This window comes from Hydra viridissima, unplaced genomic scaffold (assembly GCF_058129835.1).
Source record: "Hydra viridissima isolate aposymbiotic clone 2 unplaced genomic scaffold, HvirCarnegie_v1 scaffold_3, whole genome shotgun sequence".
Classification (NCBI taxonomy): domain Eukaryota; kingdom Metazoa; phylum Cnidaria; class Hydrozoa; order Anthoathecata; family Hydridae; genus Hydra; species Hydra viridissima.
In genome coordinates, this window is record NW_028324302.1 from 3,206,434 (window position 1) to 3,227,548 (window position 21,115).

The 21,115-nt window shown below is 27.5% G+C and overlaps 2 protein-coding genes across 4 annotated transcripts; both read left to right on the plus strand.

The window, feature by feature from the left end:
* Positions 1–441: 441 nt before the first annotated feature.
* On the plus strand, positions 442–18,140 carry LOC145200545 (poly [ADP-ribose] polymerase tankyrase-2-like). Of its 3 annotated transcripts, none has more exons than XM_090081251.1 (30): positions 442–906; positions 1,377–1,601; positions 1,996–2,091; positions 2,307–2,343; positions 2,805–2,880; positions 3,124–3,218; positions 5,364–5,430; positions 5,746–5,816; positions 5,942–6,057; positions 6,139–6,260; positions 6,419–6,510; positions 7,473–7,551; positions 7,774–7,945; positions 8,036–8,115; positions 8,203–8,348; positions 8,434–8,500; positions 8,624–8,722; positions 8,823–8,963; positions 9,203–9,281; positions 10,366–10,475; positions 10,588–10,710; positions 11,070–11,135; positions 11,265–11,520; positions 11,641–11,726; positions 12,013–12,142; positions 12,551–12,710; positions 16,161–16,342; positions 17,093–17,219; positions 17,304–17,460; positions 17,580–18,140. In XM_090081251.1, the coding sequence occupies exons 1-30, from the start codon at positions 684–686 to the stop codon at positions 17,655–17,657; spliced, it is 3,558 nt and encodes a 1,185-aa protein (XP_089937377.1). In that variant the 5' UTR covers positions 442–683; the 3' UTR covers positions 17,658–18,140. The 3 variants fall into 3 exon arrangements, with proteins under 3 accessions (XP_089937377.1, XP_089937378.1, XP_089937379.1); XM_090081252.1 differs by having other exon boundaries at positions 12,554–12,710; XM_090081253.1 differs by lacking the exons at positions 10,366–10,475; positions 10,588–10,710; positions 11,070–11,135; ... (6 more) ...; positions 17,304–17,460; positions 17,580–18,140 and adding an exon at positions 9,612–9,748.
* A 181-nt stretch (positions 18,141–18,321) lies between these two features.
* LOC145180676 (large ribosomal subunit protein mL43-like) lies at positions 18,322–19,409 on the plus strand. Its single transcript, XM_080055606.2, has 3 exons — positions 18,322–18,593; positions 18,689–18,795; positions 18,974–19,409. The coding sequence occupies exons 1-3, from the start codon at positions 18,379–18,381 to the stop codon at positions 19,195–19,197; spliced, it is 546 nt and encodes a 181-aa protein (XP_079911732.2). The 5' UTR covers positions 18,322–18,378; the 3' UTR covers positions 19,198–19,409.
* The last annotated feature ends 1,706 nt before the right edge of the window (positions 19,410–21,115 follow it).

Consider the following 21,115-nt stretch of genomic DNA (forward strand, 5'->3'; position numbering starts at 1 on the left):
ACCCAGCACAAGAACTCAAATGTTAGTTGGAAATGCAAATTATTATCTAAGAATTGCAATGTATCTGTAAAGGTTTTATTTAGTAGTGAGGCGTTTTTGTTCAGACTCTACACAGCTAACATTGAGGTGTTTTTGTTTCAGAAATAATCTGAACAAAAACTAAACTGTTCCAAAATTACAACTCCTTAAAACACCCACAGAAGTATATTTTAAGTTGTCTTTCGGGGTTTGAAGTACCTATAACAAGCAGATCCAGACAAGATGAGTCACGAAAAAGTGCTTAGACAGACTAGTTTAATGTAGATTTTTTTTGAATCTATATAGTGTAAATCTTTAGATTTATGTTGTCTTAAATCAATTTTTCATCAGATTTTATTTTTCAAAACGCTTATTTTATTTGATAATCGGTAATATATATTAAACTAACTCGGAAAAAAAAATGTTTTTATTAATTGAAACTCAGACTAAGTTCGGTAAATACGAAAGCGAGTATCAGCCCTATTTCAATACAAATAAGCTAAATACCATTTGATATCGATATTTTCACCAAAAAGTTCGCAATGGTATTTCCACCAGAAAGGTCTTCAAATAAGTCAGTGTTTTATTTGATTTGAATGAATGAATACCCGATCGTAATAACAGTCAGGTATTTGTTTTGATAACGCTCAGTCAGAGAATTAAAAATGGCGTCTGGAAGGCAAAATCGTTCTCTACCAAGTAGACGCAGTAGTGTTGCTAGCAACTTTATGGATAGTGGTGCACACGAAAATGACAGTGGCAGAGAATTGTTTGAAGCATGTCGCACAGGAAATGTTACACGTGTTCGTTATCTGTTGCAGAATAATTGGAATGTAAATATGAGAGATACTGCTGGAAGAAAATCAACACCATTACATTTTGCTGCAGGTTCGTCTAGCAGATTGTTTCAGCTATATGTACAACCAACATCTTATACTCTCATTCGTGTTTTAATTTAAGATTGTTAAAAATTTTGATAAAAACGGCACTTAAAGTAGGTTTAGGATTTATTCTTTTTAAGTATTCAAGTTTCTTACGACTGGATACAAAATCTATATTTTATACTTCAAACAATTTTGTATGATATTTAGTAGGTAAATGAATAAAAACTATTAAATATTTATATAAAGTTTATCACTCAATTTTCTGAGGGCAATATATTGTCTCATATTTTTCCAGACAAAGATTTTTAACCCATGCCATCTGCTGATTTTGTTTAGATTCAAATAAAACAACTCATACATACATGCATATGTGCATACACGCACACACACATACACATACACACACAATTGGTTAAGATTTAATTGGTATTGCTTTACTTAAATGTTATTGGTTTGAATTAATGTTTTGTTTAGGTTTTGGCCGAAAAGATATTGTAGAATATTTATTAGACGCAGGTGCAGATGTCCATGCTAGAGATGATGGTGGGCTAATTCCTTTGCATAATGCATGCTCTTTTGGGCATGTTGAAGTGACAATATCTTTATTAAGACACCATGCTGATGTTAATGCAAGAGATAACTGGAATTTCACTCCATTACACGAAGCTGCTATCAAAGGAAAAGTGGAAGTTTGTATTGGTATTTATTTATGATTGTAAATATTTTTTAAAGCTTGTTATTGCTGTTGTGGTCATCAAGGTCTTAACATTTTATCATAGCATACTAATGCCCAGGGTAAAAATAGGAAATGTCTACCTCAGGTAATCTCATAACAGCTGATAAAATTTAAGTTTAAATTAAGAAAGTATGGTACTTAACAACAGCTCTATCTTATTATATAGATCTTCATATTGGATATTGGCAGAGTTGAATCAATTAATATAACTAAGTTTGAGAAACTATTTAGATAAACTTGTTAACTGACTTACCGTTCTATGTTTTTTATTCCAATTTTTATTATAAATTTAAATTTAACTTAAATAATAAATAATTTTTGAAAATTAAACACCATAATTATTTTACTTAAATTTAGCATTACTGCAACACGGTGCTGATCCTTCGATTCGAAACACAGATGGAAAAACTGCTCGAGACTTAGCTGAGGCAACTGCAAAAACTGTGCTAACAGGTCACTAATCTAACAGCAAAAACATGATTTTTCTTTAGTTTTATGAGTTTAAAGTTTTTTAGTAGCATAACTGTAATAACCTTAACATCTTAAAGCTATTTTTGTAAAAGATTCATTGTTTAAGTACAAAATAGTAATATTCTTAAAATCAATGAAGATAGTAATAATAAAAAAAAGCTAATGAAAATATTTATTGAAAACTTTTTAATTTGTAGGTGAATACAAAAAAGAAGAACTTCTGGACAGTGCCAGGTTAAAATGATTTAATTTTAGAGGGCTTAAAAATAGAATATATATATATATATATATATATATATATATATATATATATATATATATATATATATATATATATATATATATATATATATATATATATATATATATATATATATATATATTAGGCATGATATTTAACATTGGTGCAAGTAATTAATAATAAATGATGTCTCTGAAATGTTGATTCAAATCTAATCAATTTGAATCAACCTTTTGGAAATGTCATTTATTACCAACTAAACAACATCCTTACAGATCTTCAATCTCTGAAGTATTTATAGAGGGCAATTTACATTTACACAACCCATTTTTCAGATTGTGACATCAGAAATCAAGTCGTGTTCTAAATTTCAAATTCCCTTATATCCCTATGTTAATTTTGTTTAAGTTGATAAAAAAAAGTTGGAAGCCTTTGTTTCTCAATTATTTTTTAGGTCTGGGTGTGAAGAAAAAATGTTAGCTCTTATAACTCCACTTAATGTTAATTGCCATGCAGGAGATGGCCGCAAGGTAATTTAAAGAATTAACTTTGAACCTGCTTTTGATATAAGTAATTTGATTGTAAAGTTTACATTCTATTCATAAGTCATATCTTAATTTGAAAAGAGTTGTAATATTTATACAATTAATTGTATATATAAAACTATGAATGATATATAACAAAAGTAATCTATAGATATTTAAATTGTTAAAAAAAATTTCTCAAGATTTTGCTAAAATTTGATGGTTGATAATGCATTCTTTTTTTATTAGTCAACTCCACTTCATTTAGCTGCGGGTTATAATCGTACAAGAATTGTTGAAATACTACTAAAGCATGGTGCTGATGTTCATGCTAAAGACAAAGGGTAAAAGTTTGTTTGTAAATTTAAAAAATCATGATTAATTAGACTGATGTACAGTATTGGCGATTAATAACAATCCATCTTTTTTTTTTTTTTTTTTTAATATTATTAGACTTTGATTGATAATAAATCAATGATTGTTTGACTCTTTTCAAATACAAAAAGTGTTAATTGATGAGCATCATATTTTCATTCAAATAAATATTGATATTCATAAAAATATTAATCAATGTGTTAATTATCTTGTTGTTTTTTTTGACATCTTACAATCTAAAATAATGGCCAAAATTAACAATCCACTCTATTGTTTTAAACTTCCTTCAAAATTGCATTTGTCTTTGAGTAAAACTTTGAACTAATTTGTGAATTAATGATAATTGTTAGAGAATTTTCATTTAAAATGCTATAAATATTTGAAAAATTTGTGCAAGAGAAATATAAAAGTGAGTATCTAATTAACTACAACATTTCAGCAATAAAAAAATCAAAATGACTAGAAAAACTATTGATAATATGACAAAATGTAAAGTCAATGAATAAAACATCTCAATGAGAAAAAGTGTTAAACATTTAAACATAATGCATGCAATTGTTAGCAGAATAATGCATGCAACTGTTAGCGGAATAATCAACCGATATCATGAATACAATACAATTGAAAATCTTCTGCGTTCCAGAAAACCCAGCATTTCAAATGAAAGAAATGACCATTTACTTATTTGCATAGTGAAAAAAAAAAAAAAGTTATCATCTACTGATGTCAGTTGAAAATGGCAAGAAGCTTCTGGTGTTGTTGCTCGAACAATTAGAAGAGTACTACCAAAACACAATTATATGTGGCAAGCTGCTTGCAAAAAATGTTTATTTAAAAAACTGATGTTTAACTCATGAAATTTGGTCTAAGAGCATGTGGCATAATGTCCTTTTCAGCGATGAAATGAATGTTGAGGTTAATTCAAGAAAAAATAGAGTAATGCTGAGAAGAACATCACATGAAAAAATGCACCCAGACTGTTTTATGCATAGAACAAAATAATGTAGTGGCAGTATAGGCATCTGAGCCTACATTAACTATGAAGGTGTTGGTTGCTTCAAACTATTCGATGGGAGGCTTGATTCTCAAAGATATTTAGACATATTGGATAAATATTTGATCCCTTTTATTGATATTTTCCAAAAAGACATGGGACTTATCTTCCAACATGATAATGTTCCATGTCATACTGCTTAGATTTGCAAGCAATTGTTTGAAGAAAACAACATTAAAATTATGTCTTGGACTGCCAATAGTCCAGATCTCAATTGCATAGAGAAATTTGTGGTCTTGGTTAGACCACAATCTTGGTAAAATTGAAATAAAAGATCTGGACAAGCTGAAAAAAGAAGTAATAAAATTACTGAATATTCCAAAAGATATTACTCAGAATTTAGTGAATTCCATCCTGAAACGGATCAATGAATGCTTAAAGGCAAAAGGATTGTCAACAAAATATTAATTTGATTTTTTAAAATTTTTTTGTGTTTTATAAATTTTTTTTTTTATTATGGTTTGTTAATTTTGTTGTTGTGGTTTATTTATTTTGGCCACATTTTTTTTTGATACATATGAACACTTTTCATTTCAATATTTTAGTTTTTAACTTTTTAATTTATTATTATTTATAATAAATTTATATTGTGATCATTTTGTTTATTTCAATAACGAAAAAAAAAAAAAGAAAGAAAAAATCTCTTTTAATTTTTAAAATATTCAATTTCAAACTTGTATTCATAAAACAATCACATGATGGACTGTTATTAATGGCCAATACTGTATATGTATAAAATCTTTTATGAAAATTTATTTATAACAATTTATTGTTAATTATCAAGGCTTCAACCCACTCCATTTTTTTTAAAAGCATAGAAAAATTAAACAAATATGAAATCTTTCACCTTTTATTACAAGACTCTTGGTACATAAAGTAAGATAAATAAATTCTAATTTTAAGGTGGCATCTTGCAGCTGTGATGGCTTTTACTTTCATTTTTAAGGACAAAAAAAAGCTTGTAGTTTTGCATCAGAATCTTCTTCAACATAATGCAAATCGCAATGGAGTTTAAATATTCTACATAAATTTTAGATGTTTTTGTAAATTTTTCATTTAGAGGTCTTGTTCCTTTACATAATGCATGCTCGTATGGTCATTATGAAGTAACAGAATTGCTTGTTAAGGTAATTAGTCCATTTTTACATTAAAGAGCTATTGTTATTTAATGTCTAATTTTACAAGAAAGTATTTAAATAACTTACTAAAGTATAAGTTTTAAAACAAAATATTGATTGTCTATTATTTTAGTTTCAGAATGCACATGTTTTAAATCAATATTAAAAATTATACATTAATTATAAAGTTATAATTTCTTGTATTCTAAGTAAATATTATCTGCTACCTTTAAGATTTATTATTGAAAAGTTGAATAGTTTCAACATCTCATTAATTTTATTTATTTTAAGTATAATAATCATAAGTCTTGAATTTATTTTAAGCATGGCGCTAGTGTAAATGCAATGGATTTATGGCAATTCACACCTTTGCATGAGGCTGCTTCAAAAATGAGGTAAAGTTCTTAAAGTTAATTTAGAACTTAAAGTTAATTTAGAATATAATTTTTATGTCAATAAAATACTGATCAACTTGTTGTTCTTTCTCAAAATGTGATTTTATAGTTTGTTACCATTATAGAGTTGAGGTGTGTACATTACTTTTGAGTCATGGAGCAGATCCAACTGTGCTGAACTGCCATTCAAAAAATGCTATTGATGTAGCTCCTGTTCAGGAGTTAAAAGATAAATTACTTTGTATGTAATTTCTTTGCTTATTAAAAAATTTTCGTTGGTTCAAATGTGTTTTTAACCTTTTTAATGTTTTTACTATTTTAGATGAGTACAGAGGTCATACATACCTTGAAGCTGTGAAATCTTCAGATTTGAGTAAAATAAAAAGAATAATAGCCCCAGATTTAGTTAATTTTGTTCATCCATTAACCCTAAATTCTGCATTGGTAAGATCACATTCTTAAAACTTTTAGTATGACCTATTTATACTTTACGATGGTGAAATTACTCTAAAGATGTATCTATTGTTGTATAACTTTTGAGGGTGAAAAAATTATGTTAAAAATTGTTTGGTTTTTATGCATTTTAATTTTTTCTTCTATAGCATTTATGTGCAATTTCTACCTCTGCTAAACGTGACCGCGTTGCAGATTTCTTAATAAAGAAAGGTTGCAATGTAAATTTTTGTAATAAACAGTAAGTGTTAGGTTTGATTGCCTGGATTTATGTTTGAATGCAATTTTATTGAATTTGATGCTTGGTTGTTTTGTATGCCTAAATGGACCAATTGCAAAATTCTGTGTTGATCTTGTTAATGGGTAATAATTGCTTCTAAGTAATTTGTAAATTACTTAAAAATATATTCTAAACATTTTTGTTTTATTTGTAGTTTGTGTAACTTGCTAAAACAAAACAAACAAGACATTTAAATGTTTTTTTTTTAAAATAAAGTTTTGTTTTTTAATGTAAACATAAGAAGAGAGCAGATCAGATGTCATCACATGAAGCTTGAGAAATATCAGATGTCATCTCATGAAGCTTAAGAAACATATCTGGAAAAAAAAAAAAAAAAAAAAAAAAAGGAGGACTAAAAGAAAAAAAAAAAAAAAATGAAAATAGTCTGTTACTGTTAGATCACATTTGATTACAGTATTTTTTTTCACTAAAATAAGTTTCATTTGGTCTATGAGACAAAATGATGAAAGTAACAAAAAATTGCTTTTAAGTTTTTGTTTTTTCTTGCTTTTCTTTCTTATGAAGAAAAATAGATTTTCTTTCTTATGAAGAAAAATAGATTTTCTTTCTTATGAAGAAAAATAGATTTTTCTTTCTTATGAAGAAAAATCTATCTTTCTTATGAAGAAAAATAGATTTTCTTTCTTATGAAGAAAAATAGATTTTCTTTCTTATGAAGAAAGATTTTTCTTCATAAGAAAGAAAAGCAAGAAAAACAAAAACTCACATTTTTCTTCATTGATAATGATTGAAAATATTTATGATTTTTGGATTTTGTAACCTTAAAAAGTTACCATTGAAACTTTTTTGGGCTTGATAATCTACGAATTTACGATTTTATGTAAAATTTTGTTCAATAAATAAATCTTTAACACTAGTAACACATTCATTTTGTAATGGGTTTGTGATAAATTTCTCTTCAGGAAGTTAACAGCATTGCACTTGTGTGCTGGGAATGACAATTCAGTAGTTGCTGAAATTCTTGTAAAAGCAGGAGCCAATGTAAGTTTTTTATATACTTGATTATTTCACTGCTTCTTGTTGCTTTGTGTTTAACAAGTAAGCCTCTTAAATCTTTAAAACCTAGTAAAGGCAACAGTTGTTTCTTTTGAGAAGTATTGTGTTTTTATAATCGTATATTGTGAAGTCTGTAGTAGAAGAGAGTGTTTAACCAAAAGTTTTTAATATTTAAGTTAAAAGCATAATTTTTTTTTTTAATCACAGAGCAATATCCTTGACGAATCTTTGCAAACTCCACTTCATATTGCAGCTCAATCAGGCCATGTTCATATTTGCTGTCTTTTGCTTATGAATGGGGCAGACCCTACAATTCGCAATTCTAGTGGATGCACCCCAGCACAAGTTGGCACTGAAAGTGTACAAAAAGTTTTTCAAGGTAAAAGTCTAATAAAAAATTTTGTAAGACAATTCTATTCTTAATTTTTATTTTATCTTGTTTGCCAACTACAAAACATTTGACATTTAGCAAGACTCGAACCAATGTTGAAAGATGTTGATACAAATCTTTTGGAGGCATCAAAAACAGGGGATTTTGAGTTGATTCAGGTTGATTTTTTATTGCTTTTTTTCTTTTGCTGCAGTTGATAATTTTATTTGAATTTTACATTCATTTATAAATTGTTCTTTTTATAGTCCCTTTGCACAGTTCACAATGTAAATTGCAGAGACATTGCTGGAAGAATGAGCACACCACTTCACTTTGCAAGTGGTTACAATCGAATGGACATTGTTGAACATTTGTTGCGATGTGGAGCAGATGTACATGCTAAAGATAAAGGGTAATCTAAAACAGCACCAATATATCTTTAATCATAAAATTAAAATTTTTCCCTTTTTTTAAAATCACTTGCTGCTTTAATTTAGTGGTTTGGTTCCATTGCATAATGCATGTTCCTATGGTCATTTTGAAGTTGCTGAAATTCTTGTCAGGGTGAGTTATTAAATTAGTTTTATTATTTTTAATGTGTGTGTGTTTTGTGTGCGTTTGTTTGTTTTGAGTTACCCTAGAAATTTTTTCTTTATTATATCTGATCTCTTTTTAAAATTTCTAAAGCATGGAGCAAATGTGAATGCAGCTGATTACTGGAAGTTTACTCCACTGCATGAGGCTGCTGCAAAGGGGAAGTTTGATATATGCAAACTTCTTCTAAAGGTATTATTATCTTGAAACTAACTAAATAATTTAAAGGTATGCAGAAATGTATTTTCCTTTCTTAAAAAATCTCTACATAATTATTATCTTTTGTTTTAAGCATGGTGCTGATCCAAAAAAGAAAAATCACGAAGGTTATACACCATTAGACTTAGTAAAGGAGGGGTTTCCTGACGTTGCTGACCTTTTGCGTGGAGATGCTGCATTGCTGGAAGCTGCTAAAAAAGGAAATTTAGCCAAGGTTTAATAATGTTTAATGTTGTTACAAATAAATTGATTTAAGTATGGGTTTTTTGCTACCTAAATGTTTACCTTAATTTTAATGTAAATACATTCTATGTTTGTGGTAAGATTTTTCATTAATAAATTACAGTTTATTCAAAATTTGAAGTTTTAAAATAAATGTGAAAGCCTAATTTTTTGTGTATATTTTGTTAACTACTAATTCAATTTTCCTTTTGAAAAATATTTAAATTGAAGGTTATGAAACTTGCAACCTCTCAAAATATCAATTGTCGAGATACACAGGGCAGAAATTCTACTCCTTTGCATTTAGCAGGTATGAATTTGTCTTTTTTAGTAACATTTATATTGCAAATTATTGGTTAAACATGGTGAAAGTTAGAACCCTTTGATTGTTAATTACTCAAATTCCTTACCATATTTTTCTATTTTTTTCACAAGGAAGCTAAATTATTTATCTATTTCTATTTTATTTCTATTTATCTATTTTATCTAAATTATTATCTATTTAGTTTTTTACATTTTAAATTCAATGCTAAGATAGAACCAAATAATTTTGCAAGTTGATATCTCTTTTTTTGAAGCTGTTATCCACTTTTTCTTAAAATCTTCTTCATTTGAAGCTAATTTCATACTTTTCATTTAGATTCCTTTTATAATTGACCAATAACTTTTAATGACTCGCTGCTCAAGAAAATTTGGAGGATTTGCTTCTTTAGGTTATTTTGCTCATACTATTTTAGTGACTTCTTAGAGTAGTGGATTGTAGCCAAATCAGGCAAAAATAAAGTGGATAAAAAAATTGTTTTTTAATTAATGACAAATATTGTTTAAGTATTCTTCTATATGAAAATCTGAGTTCAAAGTCATGAGCACTTTTCTGACCAAATGTATGATGCACTTTTCTAACCAAAGAAGCAGGTTGCTTACCATACAAGGAACTTGGGAGCGAGTTTCTCAGTTTGAATGCTTTAATTTGTTGGTAACGTATCTATCTTTCAACTAATAAAAATATTTCTGGCCTTGCAACTGTGAAAAGTCTATTTTGCAGAAGATTCCATTATCTTCAATTATGAACAAGTTTTCTTATTTTAAAAGTTTTTATAGCTTTTTTTGAACAAAAAAAGTGCTTTGATTTCTTTATCAATCAATTATTTTGGAGTTTTCTTTTTATGATATGCTTTATGTTCTCCAGATTTAAGTACTTTTCCTACCTACGCTTTGGTGCATTTAAATTTTCTTGCAAGATCTCTCTACAACTAACATAGCTTTACCTTTATGGAGCGAATGATTGGCTTTATATTTATGTATAAATCCTTTCTTTTATTCTGATTTTTATTGTGCTCTACTAAAAATATCTGAATCAAAAATTTAAAACTATTTTTACAATTTTATATTAGCTGGTTATAATCATGTTGAAGTTGCTGAATACTTGTTGGAATCAGGGGCTGATGTGAATGCTCAAGATAAAGGTGGTCTTATTCCTCTCCATAATGCATCTTCATATGGAGTAAATTTGTTTGTCACATTTTTTTTTCATTACGTTTTTTTTTCAAAATTTTTTTCATTAAGTTTTTTTTTTTCTTAAAAAAAAAAGCATTTTTTTTCAAAATTTTTTTCAGCATGTTGATATTGCAGCTCTTTTGATCAAATACAAAGCTGATGTCAATGCTACTGATCGATGGCTATTTACGCCATTACATGAAGCCTCCCAAAAAGGCAGAACTCAACTTTGTGCTCTTCTTGTAAGTTTCTTGCATGTTTATTTAACCAATAGACTTTTTTGTCTGTTTAATTTGACTTTTATCAAATTGATTTGCTTCTTTGTAGACAAAATAGTAGTTAATATAAAGGTGTCTTATAACGTTTATTTAACGTTTTAACGTTTATTCCTTATAACATTTTATCTTTTTATTCTTTTTATTGCTTTTTTTTTTATTTCCATAAAATCTTTTCATACATCAAACCTCTAATAAGATCTGATAATGTTTACTAGAATTTTTTTTCAGTTTTTTTTACTTTAAAAGTTTTTCTTCTTTAAATGTATTATCAAAAGATAAACTTTTTTTTTTGTGTGTAATAAAATTTGCACATTTTAATTTAGCTAACTCATGGTGCAAATGCAAATTTAAAAAACCAAGAAGGTCAAACTCCAATTGATCTTGCCACTGTAAGCTTCCTCTTTTGTTTAACTTTTTAAAATTTAAAACAATATTTGACATAAATATGTTTCAATTTATTATAGACAACATACAGGAAAAATGTTTCTAACTTTATTGTTCTGTTTGTACAACAACAGGCTGATGATGTGCAAGTATTATTGCAAGACTCTATGGTTTCTAAATCACAAGTAATGCAAATTCCTTCAAATGCTTTTCTGAACAAATCTGCCAACATGGCACAGCTGTCACTTGCTTCTACTGATTCAGCTCAATCTTTGATTGAGCCACTGCAAGGAATGACAAAACCATCTACAGCTAACCAGAATTTACTTTTATCAGAACCTTGTAGCCCTGATGGTTTACAGACAAAACGACTTCGAGATCAAGCTGAAGGTTTCTCAGAGCTCTTTTTCTTTAAATAGTTTTTATGATCATCTTGATGTTTATGATGACTTCCAAGTATATGTCCTATACTTTTTACTGTTATAAATATACATCTTTACTTTTTGTTAGGTACAAATCCTCTAGATATTGATATAGGAACATTTTTAGCAAGCTTGCAGTTAGAATTTTTACATGAAATATTCGTAAAGGAACAGGTGAGTACTTTGTTTTGTTGTTGCTATGATTACTAATGGTTAGACTTCATCTATCTTAATAAGTAAAGTCTAACTACATCGATTTTTAAATATATCTTAACAAAACATTTGAAACTAAAACCAGCCTTAGAAGCTGAACAACTAAGTATGCATACATGTAACTGCACACTATTTTGATTATGATAAAAGTTGCAGTGTTTACTCAGTTGATTGGAAATGTCTTCAGTAAAAACTCAAATCTTGTCCTAATTTTTTGTGTTTTTTTTTTTTTTTTTTTTTTTTAAAGATAACAATGGATGTTCTTATTGAAATGGGTCCAGATCAACTCAAAGAAATTGGCATTGCAGCCTATGGTCATCGTCATAAAATACTGAAAGGGGTTAAAGAGAGGTTAGCTGGTGCTGGATGTACAATAGGTGTGTAAAATATTTTGATGCTAATCATATGCTATTTTGCATAATTGGATGATGATTTGGACATGGGATTTTTAAGTGATATGCCAAAAAAAGTTTAATATTTGCATAAAAGGTTCACTCCAGTGATCAGTTTGAATTTGGGTCAAGCTAGCTCATTGTTTGTGATTTTGTTATACTCAGAAAAATCTTTCTATTGGTCTCCCTAATGTTCTACTGATCTCAAAATTACAGTTATTTAAAACATTTTCTTTTTTGCAGGCTTTGCAAATGAAGCCTACTTTATGTTGATGACAGATAAATGAACTTATTTAAAAAATAAAAAAAAAGAAAAAGATGTTTGTGTTTGCATTGTGTAAACTTTTTTCATATTTTTCTGCTTGAAAGTTTATTTTTAACATTATGTCTCAGTAGGTGAACCATTCCATTCTACTATCCCTATATCTGGGTCTAACACCATCCTGCAGGAACTTTCCGTTGATGAAAAAGATTATCAATCAGTTGCTGAAGAGATGCAGTCAACTGTTGTTGAGCATAAAGATGGTGGAGTTGCAGGAGGCATTTTTCTAAGGTACAAATATGATAAATTTTTATTTTGATATATTAGGATTGTTACAGCCTTAAAACATAAAGACAATGAGATATTTGTATTTATATATTCTACATAATTGCAAATATGTTTTTTAAAAAGCACTTCATACAGTGTGTCAAAAAAGTTTATATGAGAGCAAATTTCTTTTGAGGTTGGTCTAGTTTTTTGATGAAAAAATTGTTAAAACAAAAGATTTTTTAAAAATTTTTAAGTAACTTTTAGCAAGCTTTAATTAACAAAATAAAAAAAATTTGAAATGGAATTTTATAAATTTATATATATATATATACATATATATATATATATGTATATATATATATATATATATATATATATATATATATATATATATATATATATATATATATATATATATATATATATATATATATATATATATATTTATATATATATAAGTACAAAAGCATGATTATGCATTGAGTTGGTTTTAAAAAAAACTGGCAATTAAATTTAAATGAATTAAATTTACTTAAAAAAACTTTATAAAAAATGATAACTTATAATATTAAAAGTAGTCAATCAACCTCATGCAATAATCTTTTGGCAATTCTACCCAAATCTCTGATAACTGTTGTTTAAGATTTTCAACTGAAATTATCTTATATTTGGCAAGTTTTCCATCAATCCAGCTCCACACATGCTCAATAAGACTTAAATCAGGCAACCAAGCGCACCAAGGAATAACTTTGTTACCTTTCTCATTTAACCAGTCTTGAATTTAATGCGCAGTATGTGAGCTGTGACACCATCCTGCTGATGTATCCAACTTTTTCTTCCTTCATAAAAAAAGTGTTACTCAGTGTTTAAACACTTTTTTAGAGTATCTTTTTACCTATATTGATTGATTCTTCTGGTATATGCATGCATGCATGCATGCATGCATACATACATACATACATACATACATACATACATACATACATACATACATACATACATACATACATACATACATACATACATATATATATAATATATATATATATATATATATATATATATATATATATATATATATATATATATATATATATATATATATATATATATATATATATATATATATATAATTATATGTATATATAATTATATATATTAAATTATATATATATAAAATATATAAATATATAATTTAAAATTTAAGTGACATCTTTAATAGTATGTGTAAAAGTATTATAATTATTAAAACATCATATATGGTATCATACTATTATTTCTTTTTCTTTTTTATGTAATATTTCGGCTCATATGGTGAGAGCCATTATCAAACTAAAAAATTTTATTAGTTTGATAATGGCTCTCACCATATGAGCCGAAATATTACATAAAAAAGAAAAAGAAATAATAGTATGATACTGTATATGATGTTTTAATAATTATTATATATATATATATATATTGCTTAGACCTGGACCTTTGTAAGAAATACATGCCCATATTCTAGCTGAGCCTACACCTTGTAATCTTGGTATATTATAACAAGATGAATACTTCTCATGTTTTTATCTTTTTTCTCATGTTTTTATCATTCTTCAATAGACCAGTTGACTCTTTCTTGGCACTATTTCCATTGTTTTAGGCGATTTTTTACAATCAAAAGTATTTTTTTAATAGCCATACATAATCTTATGCCTTTGTTGAGCAACACCTTTCTAATTGTTTCGTGCAGCCCCTCTGAAACACCAACTAACTTTGCAATAACAACATTAGATTGGTTTCTTTGTTTATCTTAACCAGCAGTTTGCCATTTAACACTCAGGGGTACTTTTCTTGCCTATTTGGTCAAAATTTTACCAGATCATATTTGGCATTATTTCAAAAAATATTTAATACTTTATAGAAATGTTTTTAGTAGGGTATTATATGATTGTTAAATAACAAATATAATTTTCAGAGGAAACAGAAGTTGGATAAGATTAAGTAAATAAAAAATAACACAATTCATTAAACTTAATGGTTATTTATTCCCAGGTAAAAAATTGTTAATTGATTAATCTGAGAAATAGTTGGGAAATCAGTTGAAAATAATGTTACCAACTGCACTAAAAACATCAATTAAAAAACAAAAAGTAGTTCTAGAGTAACAATTGACATATGTGATAAGTTTTACTGGTTCTTCAAGGTACAAGTTCCCTTTTAGCTGCATAGCAGCGCAAAAAAACAAGCATTGCTATGGGAAAAATAAACTAAGAGCTTTTGTAACTGAAATAAGCTGTTAAAGTAAGCAAAGATAAACAAAGAAATAGAAGAATAAATAATTGGTAGTAGATCGATAAGTAATTATTTGATTAATTATTTTAATCAATTACCAATTAATAAATTGGTACCAATTAATAAAGAAATTAATTGATTAGATCAAATCGATCTTTACTTACTATATATACTATACTTACTATAATTAATATACTATACTATACTTTACTTACTATATATACTATACTTACTATAATTAATATACTATACTTTACTTATTATATATACTATACTTACTATAATTAATATACTATACTATACTTTACTTATTATATATACTATACTTACTATAATTAATATACTATACTATACTTTACTTACTATATATACTATACTTACTATAATTAATATACTATACTTTACTTATTATATATACTATACTTACTATAATTAATATACTATACTATACTTTACTTACTATATATACTATACTTACTATAATTAATATACTATACTTTACTTATTATATATACTATACTTACTATAATTAATATACTATACTATACTTTATTTACTATATATACTATACTTACTATAATTAATATACTATACTTTACTTATTATATATACTATACTTACTATAATTAATATACTATACTATACTTTGCTTACTATATATACTATACTTACTATAATTAATAAAAACAAAAAGTTAGAAAACATCTTCTGCTTTAACAATTTTATCATCAGAAAATTTGCCCTCATATTAACTTTCTGAACACATTGTATTTCAAGTAAAAGTATGCTTTTTATTTTCAAAAAAATTAAAATAGAGATTTGTGAATTTAAATATAATTTTTTTGACTTTAAGTAAAAAGTTGATAAAATTTTTCATAATTCTCAAAAAGAAAACAACTAGAATTGTGTCTTTTTTTTTTTTTTTTTTATATATTAAAAAGTAAAAAGTATTTACTTTAACAAAAGTCTTTCTGTAATTTCTAGTAATTACTTTAACTAACCTTGACTTATTGAGTGCAAATGTGTTTTATTTTGTAATTTAGAAGTAGCTTGCTTTTTTAAATAAAATATATGTTTTTACACATGTCAATTTGCTAAGTGAATCTACTTGTACCTGACGTGTGGTAGGTTTGTAAAATTTAACCTGTTTTTTCATTTTCTGTTTCATTATTTCATCATTTATCCTGCAAAATTTAGGTATTCAAGTTTGAAAATTGAGCGTGTCATCAACAAGAAACTTTGGGATAGATATTATTATCAAAGGAAACAAGTTGCTGATGCTAATCATAACCACCCAAATGAACGAATGCTCTTTCATGGATCACCCTTTGTTAATGCAATTGTACAGAAAGGGTTTGATGAAAGACATGCATATATTGGTAAGATTTATCAAAGAATACAATAAGCTTGTAGAGTATTTTTCAATAATCCATGCCAATTAATCTTCTTGATGAAGTTCATAAAAGCTAATGTAAATGTTACACACTTTATATGTAAATGCATCACATATGCATATTAGACGATTGCAATAAATATTTTTTTAAATAATTATATGATGCACACTTCCTATCTTTTTTCTTTTGGCAAAATATGTGTACAAAATTTTAGATCATTGGATGATGTTTTAACCCCTACCCAACCCAAGTAACTGTTTTACTAAAAGAATTTCTCTTTTTCCACACTAAAATCATGAAAAAATATTAGTCATACAATACAATTTAATAACACGAGAAGATTAAGTACATGGTCACTGAAAGGTACAATTACATAATAATAGTAATAAAAAAGTTCGTACAATTGTAAAATTACATTGCAAATTACATGTCAATTTATTTAAAGTTAAATAAAAACCAGACAGTAGAAGTCTTGTTCAGTAGTGGTGAACAGCATTTCCGCTCAGTTATTTTGGTTGCACAGGGGTCAAAACATTAAATGATATAAAAATTTATAATCATACATATTTTGCCAAAAGAAACAAGATAGAAGGATGCATCATGTAATTAAAAAAATATATATTTTTGTAATGATCTGTTATGCATATATGCCAATAACGTCCTTTTTTGTTTTGTTATGTTTTAAAAAAAATGTAAATTGAGCACAAAATCACTCAATGTTTTTATTATATGCAGGTGGCATGTTTGGAGCTGGTATATATTTTGCTGAGCACTCAAGCAAAAGCAATCAATATGTATATGGAATAGGTGGAGGAAGCGGATGCCCACTTCATAAAGACAGATCTTGCTACGACTGTAAAAGGTAAAAAATCATACGTTTTTTCCGAAATGAGATTTAGACGTTATTTACTTGAATTTTCTTTTGAAATAAACTCATTGATTTTAGACAAATTATTCTGTGTCGTGTCACCCTTGGAAAGCCATTTTTCCAATTCAATGCTATGAAAATGGCACATGCTCCACCCGGTCATCATTCCGTGATAGGACGTCCCAACTCTGGCGGATTATCTTATCCTGAATATGTTGTTTATAGAGGAGAGCAGGTACAGAGAATGAATAACCAAGTTATATCTTGCATACCTTATATTTTAAGTTATATTTTACATACTTAAGGTATACTTTTATAGTTTAAATCATTTTTACTAATCCAATTTTACTTAAGGCCTATCCTGAGTATTTAATCACTTACAAAATTGAACGACCTGATGCATCGAGTTCTTGCGAATCTACAGTAGATTGAAAAGAAATACTTCAATCAATATCGATCAATGTTCGTGAGATTACGAAAACTTGTTTTCCGATGTTGTAAATTCTTTAACTCTCTTGAGAGATATTTGGAATGCTTGAAAGTTTTATTATTTTAACTAGTTTTGTAACTTTCATAATTATTCTGAAGTGAATGGGATGTAAAAAAAATAAGATGTTATGATTTTCATATATATTTATACCTATCGTCTTTTTAGTTTTTTACACTTTATTTTCTATATTGTTTTTTGTTACGCATGCGCAACTTGAGCCTAAGTAATGACTTGATTAATAGTTACTCATGCTAAGTAAGCTATATTTATTTGTAGTGGCCGTTGGTTTCGAATGTAATTAGCGTCTTTTTTTTATTTAGAAATATTATTTAGGTATCGTTTATGTAATTTTTCAGATCGTTTTTTGCTTCATTATGAATGGTGTGTAGATATTGTTGTGCATATTGACAAGAGAGTGATATTTTTCTTTTCTTTTCTTTTTTTTTTTTTTTTTTTTGTCTGAACTGTTGTTTTAATTTTTAAATAAATATTTTTAACTAAATGTTGTATAATTCTTAAAAAAAAAATAAAGAAATACGCAATTTCAAAAAATTAAAATCTTTCATCGAAAAAATTTATAATTGCAATAGGTTTAAAATATTTATAGAATAAGAATAATTATGCATTATTATTTATGTTTGGTTTTAGCGGTCTAGATTTAAAATGCCTTCTAAAGGTCCATTCCGAACAGTTTTTAAGATGACACCGGGGTCAATGGGAAGAAGTGTTTTTGATCGAGCAAAAGCTCTCAAAGTTCCTCATAAGAATCCACCCAACAATACATACGAATTGCATTGGAAATTCGGACGATACGTTTGCCAACTAAAGAGACTCACCTTCAATTATTGCAAAAATGGCGGAAGTAGCAGAGGACTACGGTAACATTTCAAACAATCTTTTAATTAGTCTTGTTTTATTCTTCTTTTCATGGTAAACCTGTCAAAACGTTCTATGACAAATATCTTTTTTCCAGATATTTTATTGATTTTGAAGCAGAGAAATTTATAAAGGACAACCCACAAACGTCAGTCTATTTCCAAGAAAGGAACGGAAAAGATCCTCGGCTAGTAGCTAACTATAGTAAGTTATATTCAAAGATTTTTTTTGCTGCAATTTTTTCAGTTTTTCTCATAGAGCAAGAAAATGTGTATGTATAAATATTTGAATACTTATAAATCGTTGAATATTTATGTGATAAGAAAATATGTTTGATAGTTTGATCATTTTTGTAGATACTTGTCACTTGCTTTGTTTTTAGTGAACGGTCAAGATCGCATTATATCTGTTCCTAATCACGATACAATAGCGATATGGGAATGGTTAGAGCGGTTAAAGAATGAAAGTGGTCGCCAGTGGAGAAGTGAACGTCTCCATCAACCTTGGTTGACTTCAACTCCTTCAATACAAGGAACATGGAATCCTTTTCTTCATAAGCCGCCTGTAAATATTAACCCTGACTACTACATACGCAGTGATAAATAGCCGTAACTAGTTATTATTTAAAATGTTGTTATTGGCTTTAATTTCTCCGAGATGAGTGGGTTCTGAGATGTCAATTGTTAGCTAACAATTTTCGCTTATAACAAATGCTGATGGATTATCGCATTCGCAGAAGCTATAAACAGATTAAATATTTTAGAAGAGTTGTAACTACAAAACGAATTGAAATTTTAATGATGAGAAAATCAGAGTCACTCTTGAAACTTTTTTTTGAGAAATATTTAAGGCTAAATCATTTTAATAGCAACAACAATTTTATTCTGCTTCTTGTTTGAAAATTTTATAAGAAGAAAAGTTTGCAAATTTTTTATTTAGTATGACATTTCTAGAATTTGAATTGGTTACACAAAAAGTATTTTCGAGGATATTTTTTTAAAAGTATAGCTTTTAGCCTCAATTACTGGGTATGTGAGGCGGGTCCAGAATTTTACCTTGAGAGAGGAAAGGATGGCGTGTAGAAAGCTTCTCCGCAGATATTTTTGCTGAAAAGAATGAATTTAGTTTTACATTCGAATCAGCGAGTAAAAGTATTGTGTACAGAGGCTTTTAACTTTAATCATACACTCTTAACTGAAAGGTGTAAAATTACAACGTTTCAGTGTTAGTTTATACCATTTTGGTGTTTTTCATGTTGCACACCAATTAACACCAAAACGGTGTAAATAAACAGTTTCGGTTTTTTTTCATGCTGCACACTGCAATGGTGTAACTTTACACCTTTTAATTAAGAGTGTAGTATCAGGCAAAAATACATTTACATTAACTAATTGTTAAACTCACACAAAGAAACACTGAGTTGTTTCAGTCATAATCTTGACATTCGTGTTCGATGTTTCGTTCGATGTTCGTGTTTTTTGATAACAAAAACGAAAGCCAAAACATTCGAAAAATTTTTTTAATTATGTTAATATAGCTATCCATGTACATGAGTTCAGAAAAACCTCATTCAACAAAGAACATTTAAAGATACATTACATTTGCTAAAAACTTTAACTCCTTTTTATTACTTCTCCACTTTCTGTGCGTTAAAAGGAGAAAACTGATCATAAATGATATAGAATACTAACTAAAAATAAAGGAAAATACTGATCAAACATAAAGGAGAATCTTATAAAAGATAAAGGAGATACTCATCAAAAGTAAAAGAGAATACTTATCAAAAATATAGGAGAATACTGATCAATAATAGCAGCTAAAATGCCAGGTTTTCGAGATAACAAAGTTCTTTTCACATTCTGTTTGCTGTTAGTAACTGTCTTTTGTTCATACTTTCCACTGATCAGTAATACATTCTTTACCTGAGCTGCTGAGCAAATACTTTTGACAGCAATAAAACAGTAAAAAGTTCGTCTTTTTGCTTTCACTCAAATGCAATTCTAAAGTGAAACTGAAATACCAAAATATTTCGCTTTTATCCAGTTTTTCAATTTAAACCTCCCTTTCTTCCGAGAATATTTCAGCAGCAGAAAGATTAATTCTCATTACCGGAGTCATGTGAATCTTGTAACTCAAGTTCTGTTTCATCAAGGCACATCTTTAATGTAAACCGCTGGCATGCCTTATATAAAAAAACAAAGAAAGTGTTATATTTTACAAATACAAAAGAAAAAACGTCAACAGGTAAATATATTCTGATTGTGATTTTATACACTTTATTATAACAAAATGTTGTTGCCGTAAACAGATTTTAGAAAGTTATTTTTAATTTTCCATTATTGACTTTCCATTCCATGTATTTTCCACAATTTTCCTTACATTTTTTTAGTTGGCTATGTTTTTTTAAGCTTGCAACACCAATCTTTGCCATTTATAAGCGGGAACTTTCGGAAAACATAACCAAATTATTGCCTTTAAAGTCATTCAAATGATAGTTAAATTGACGACCTAACTTTTTTTGGTT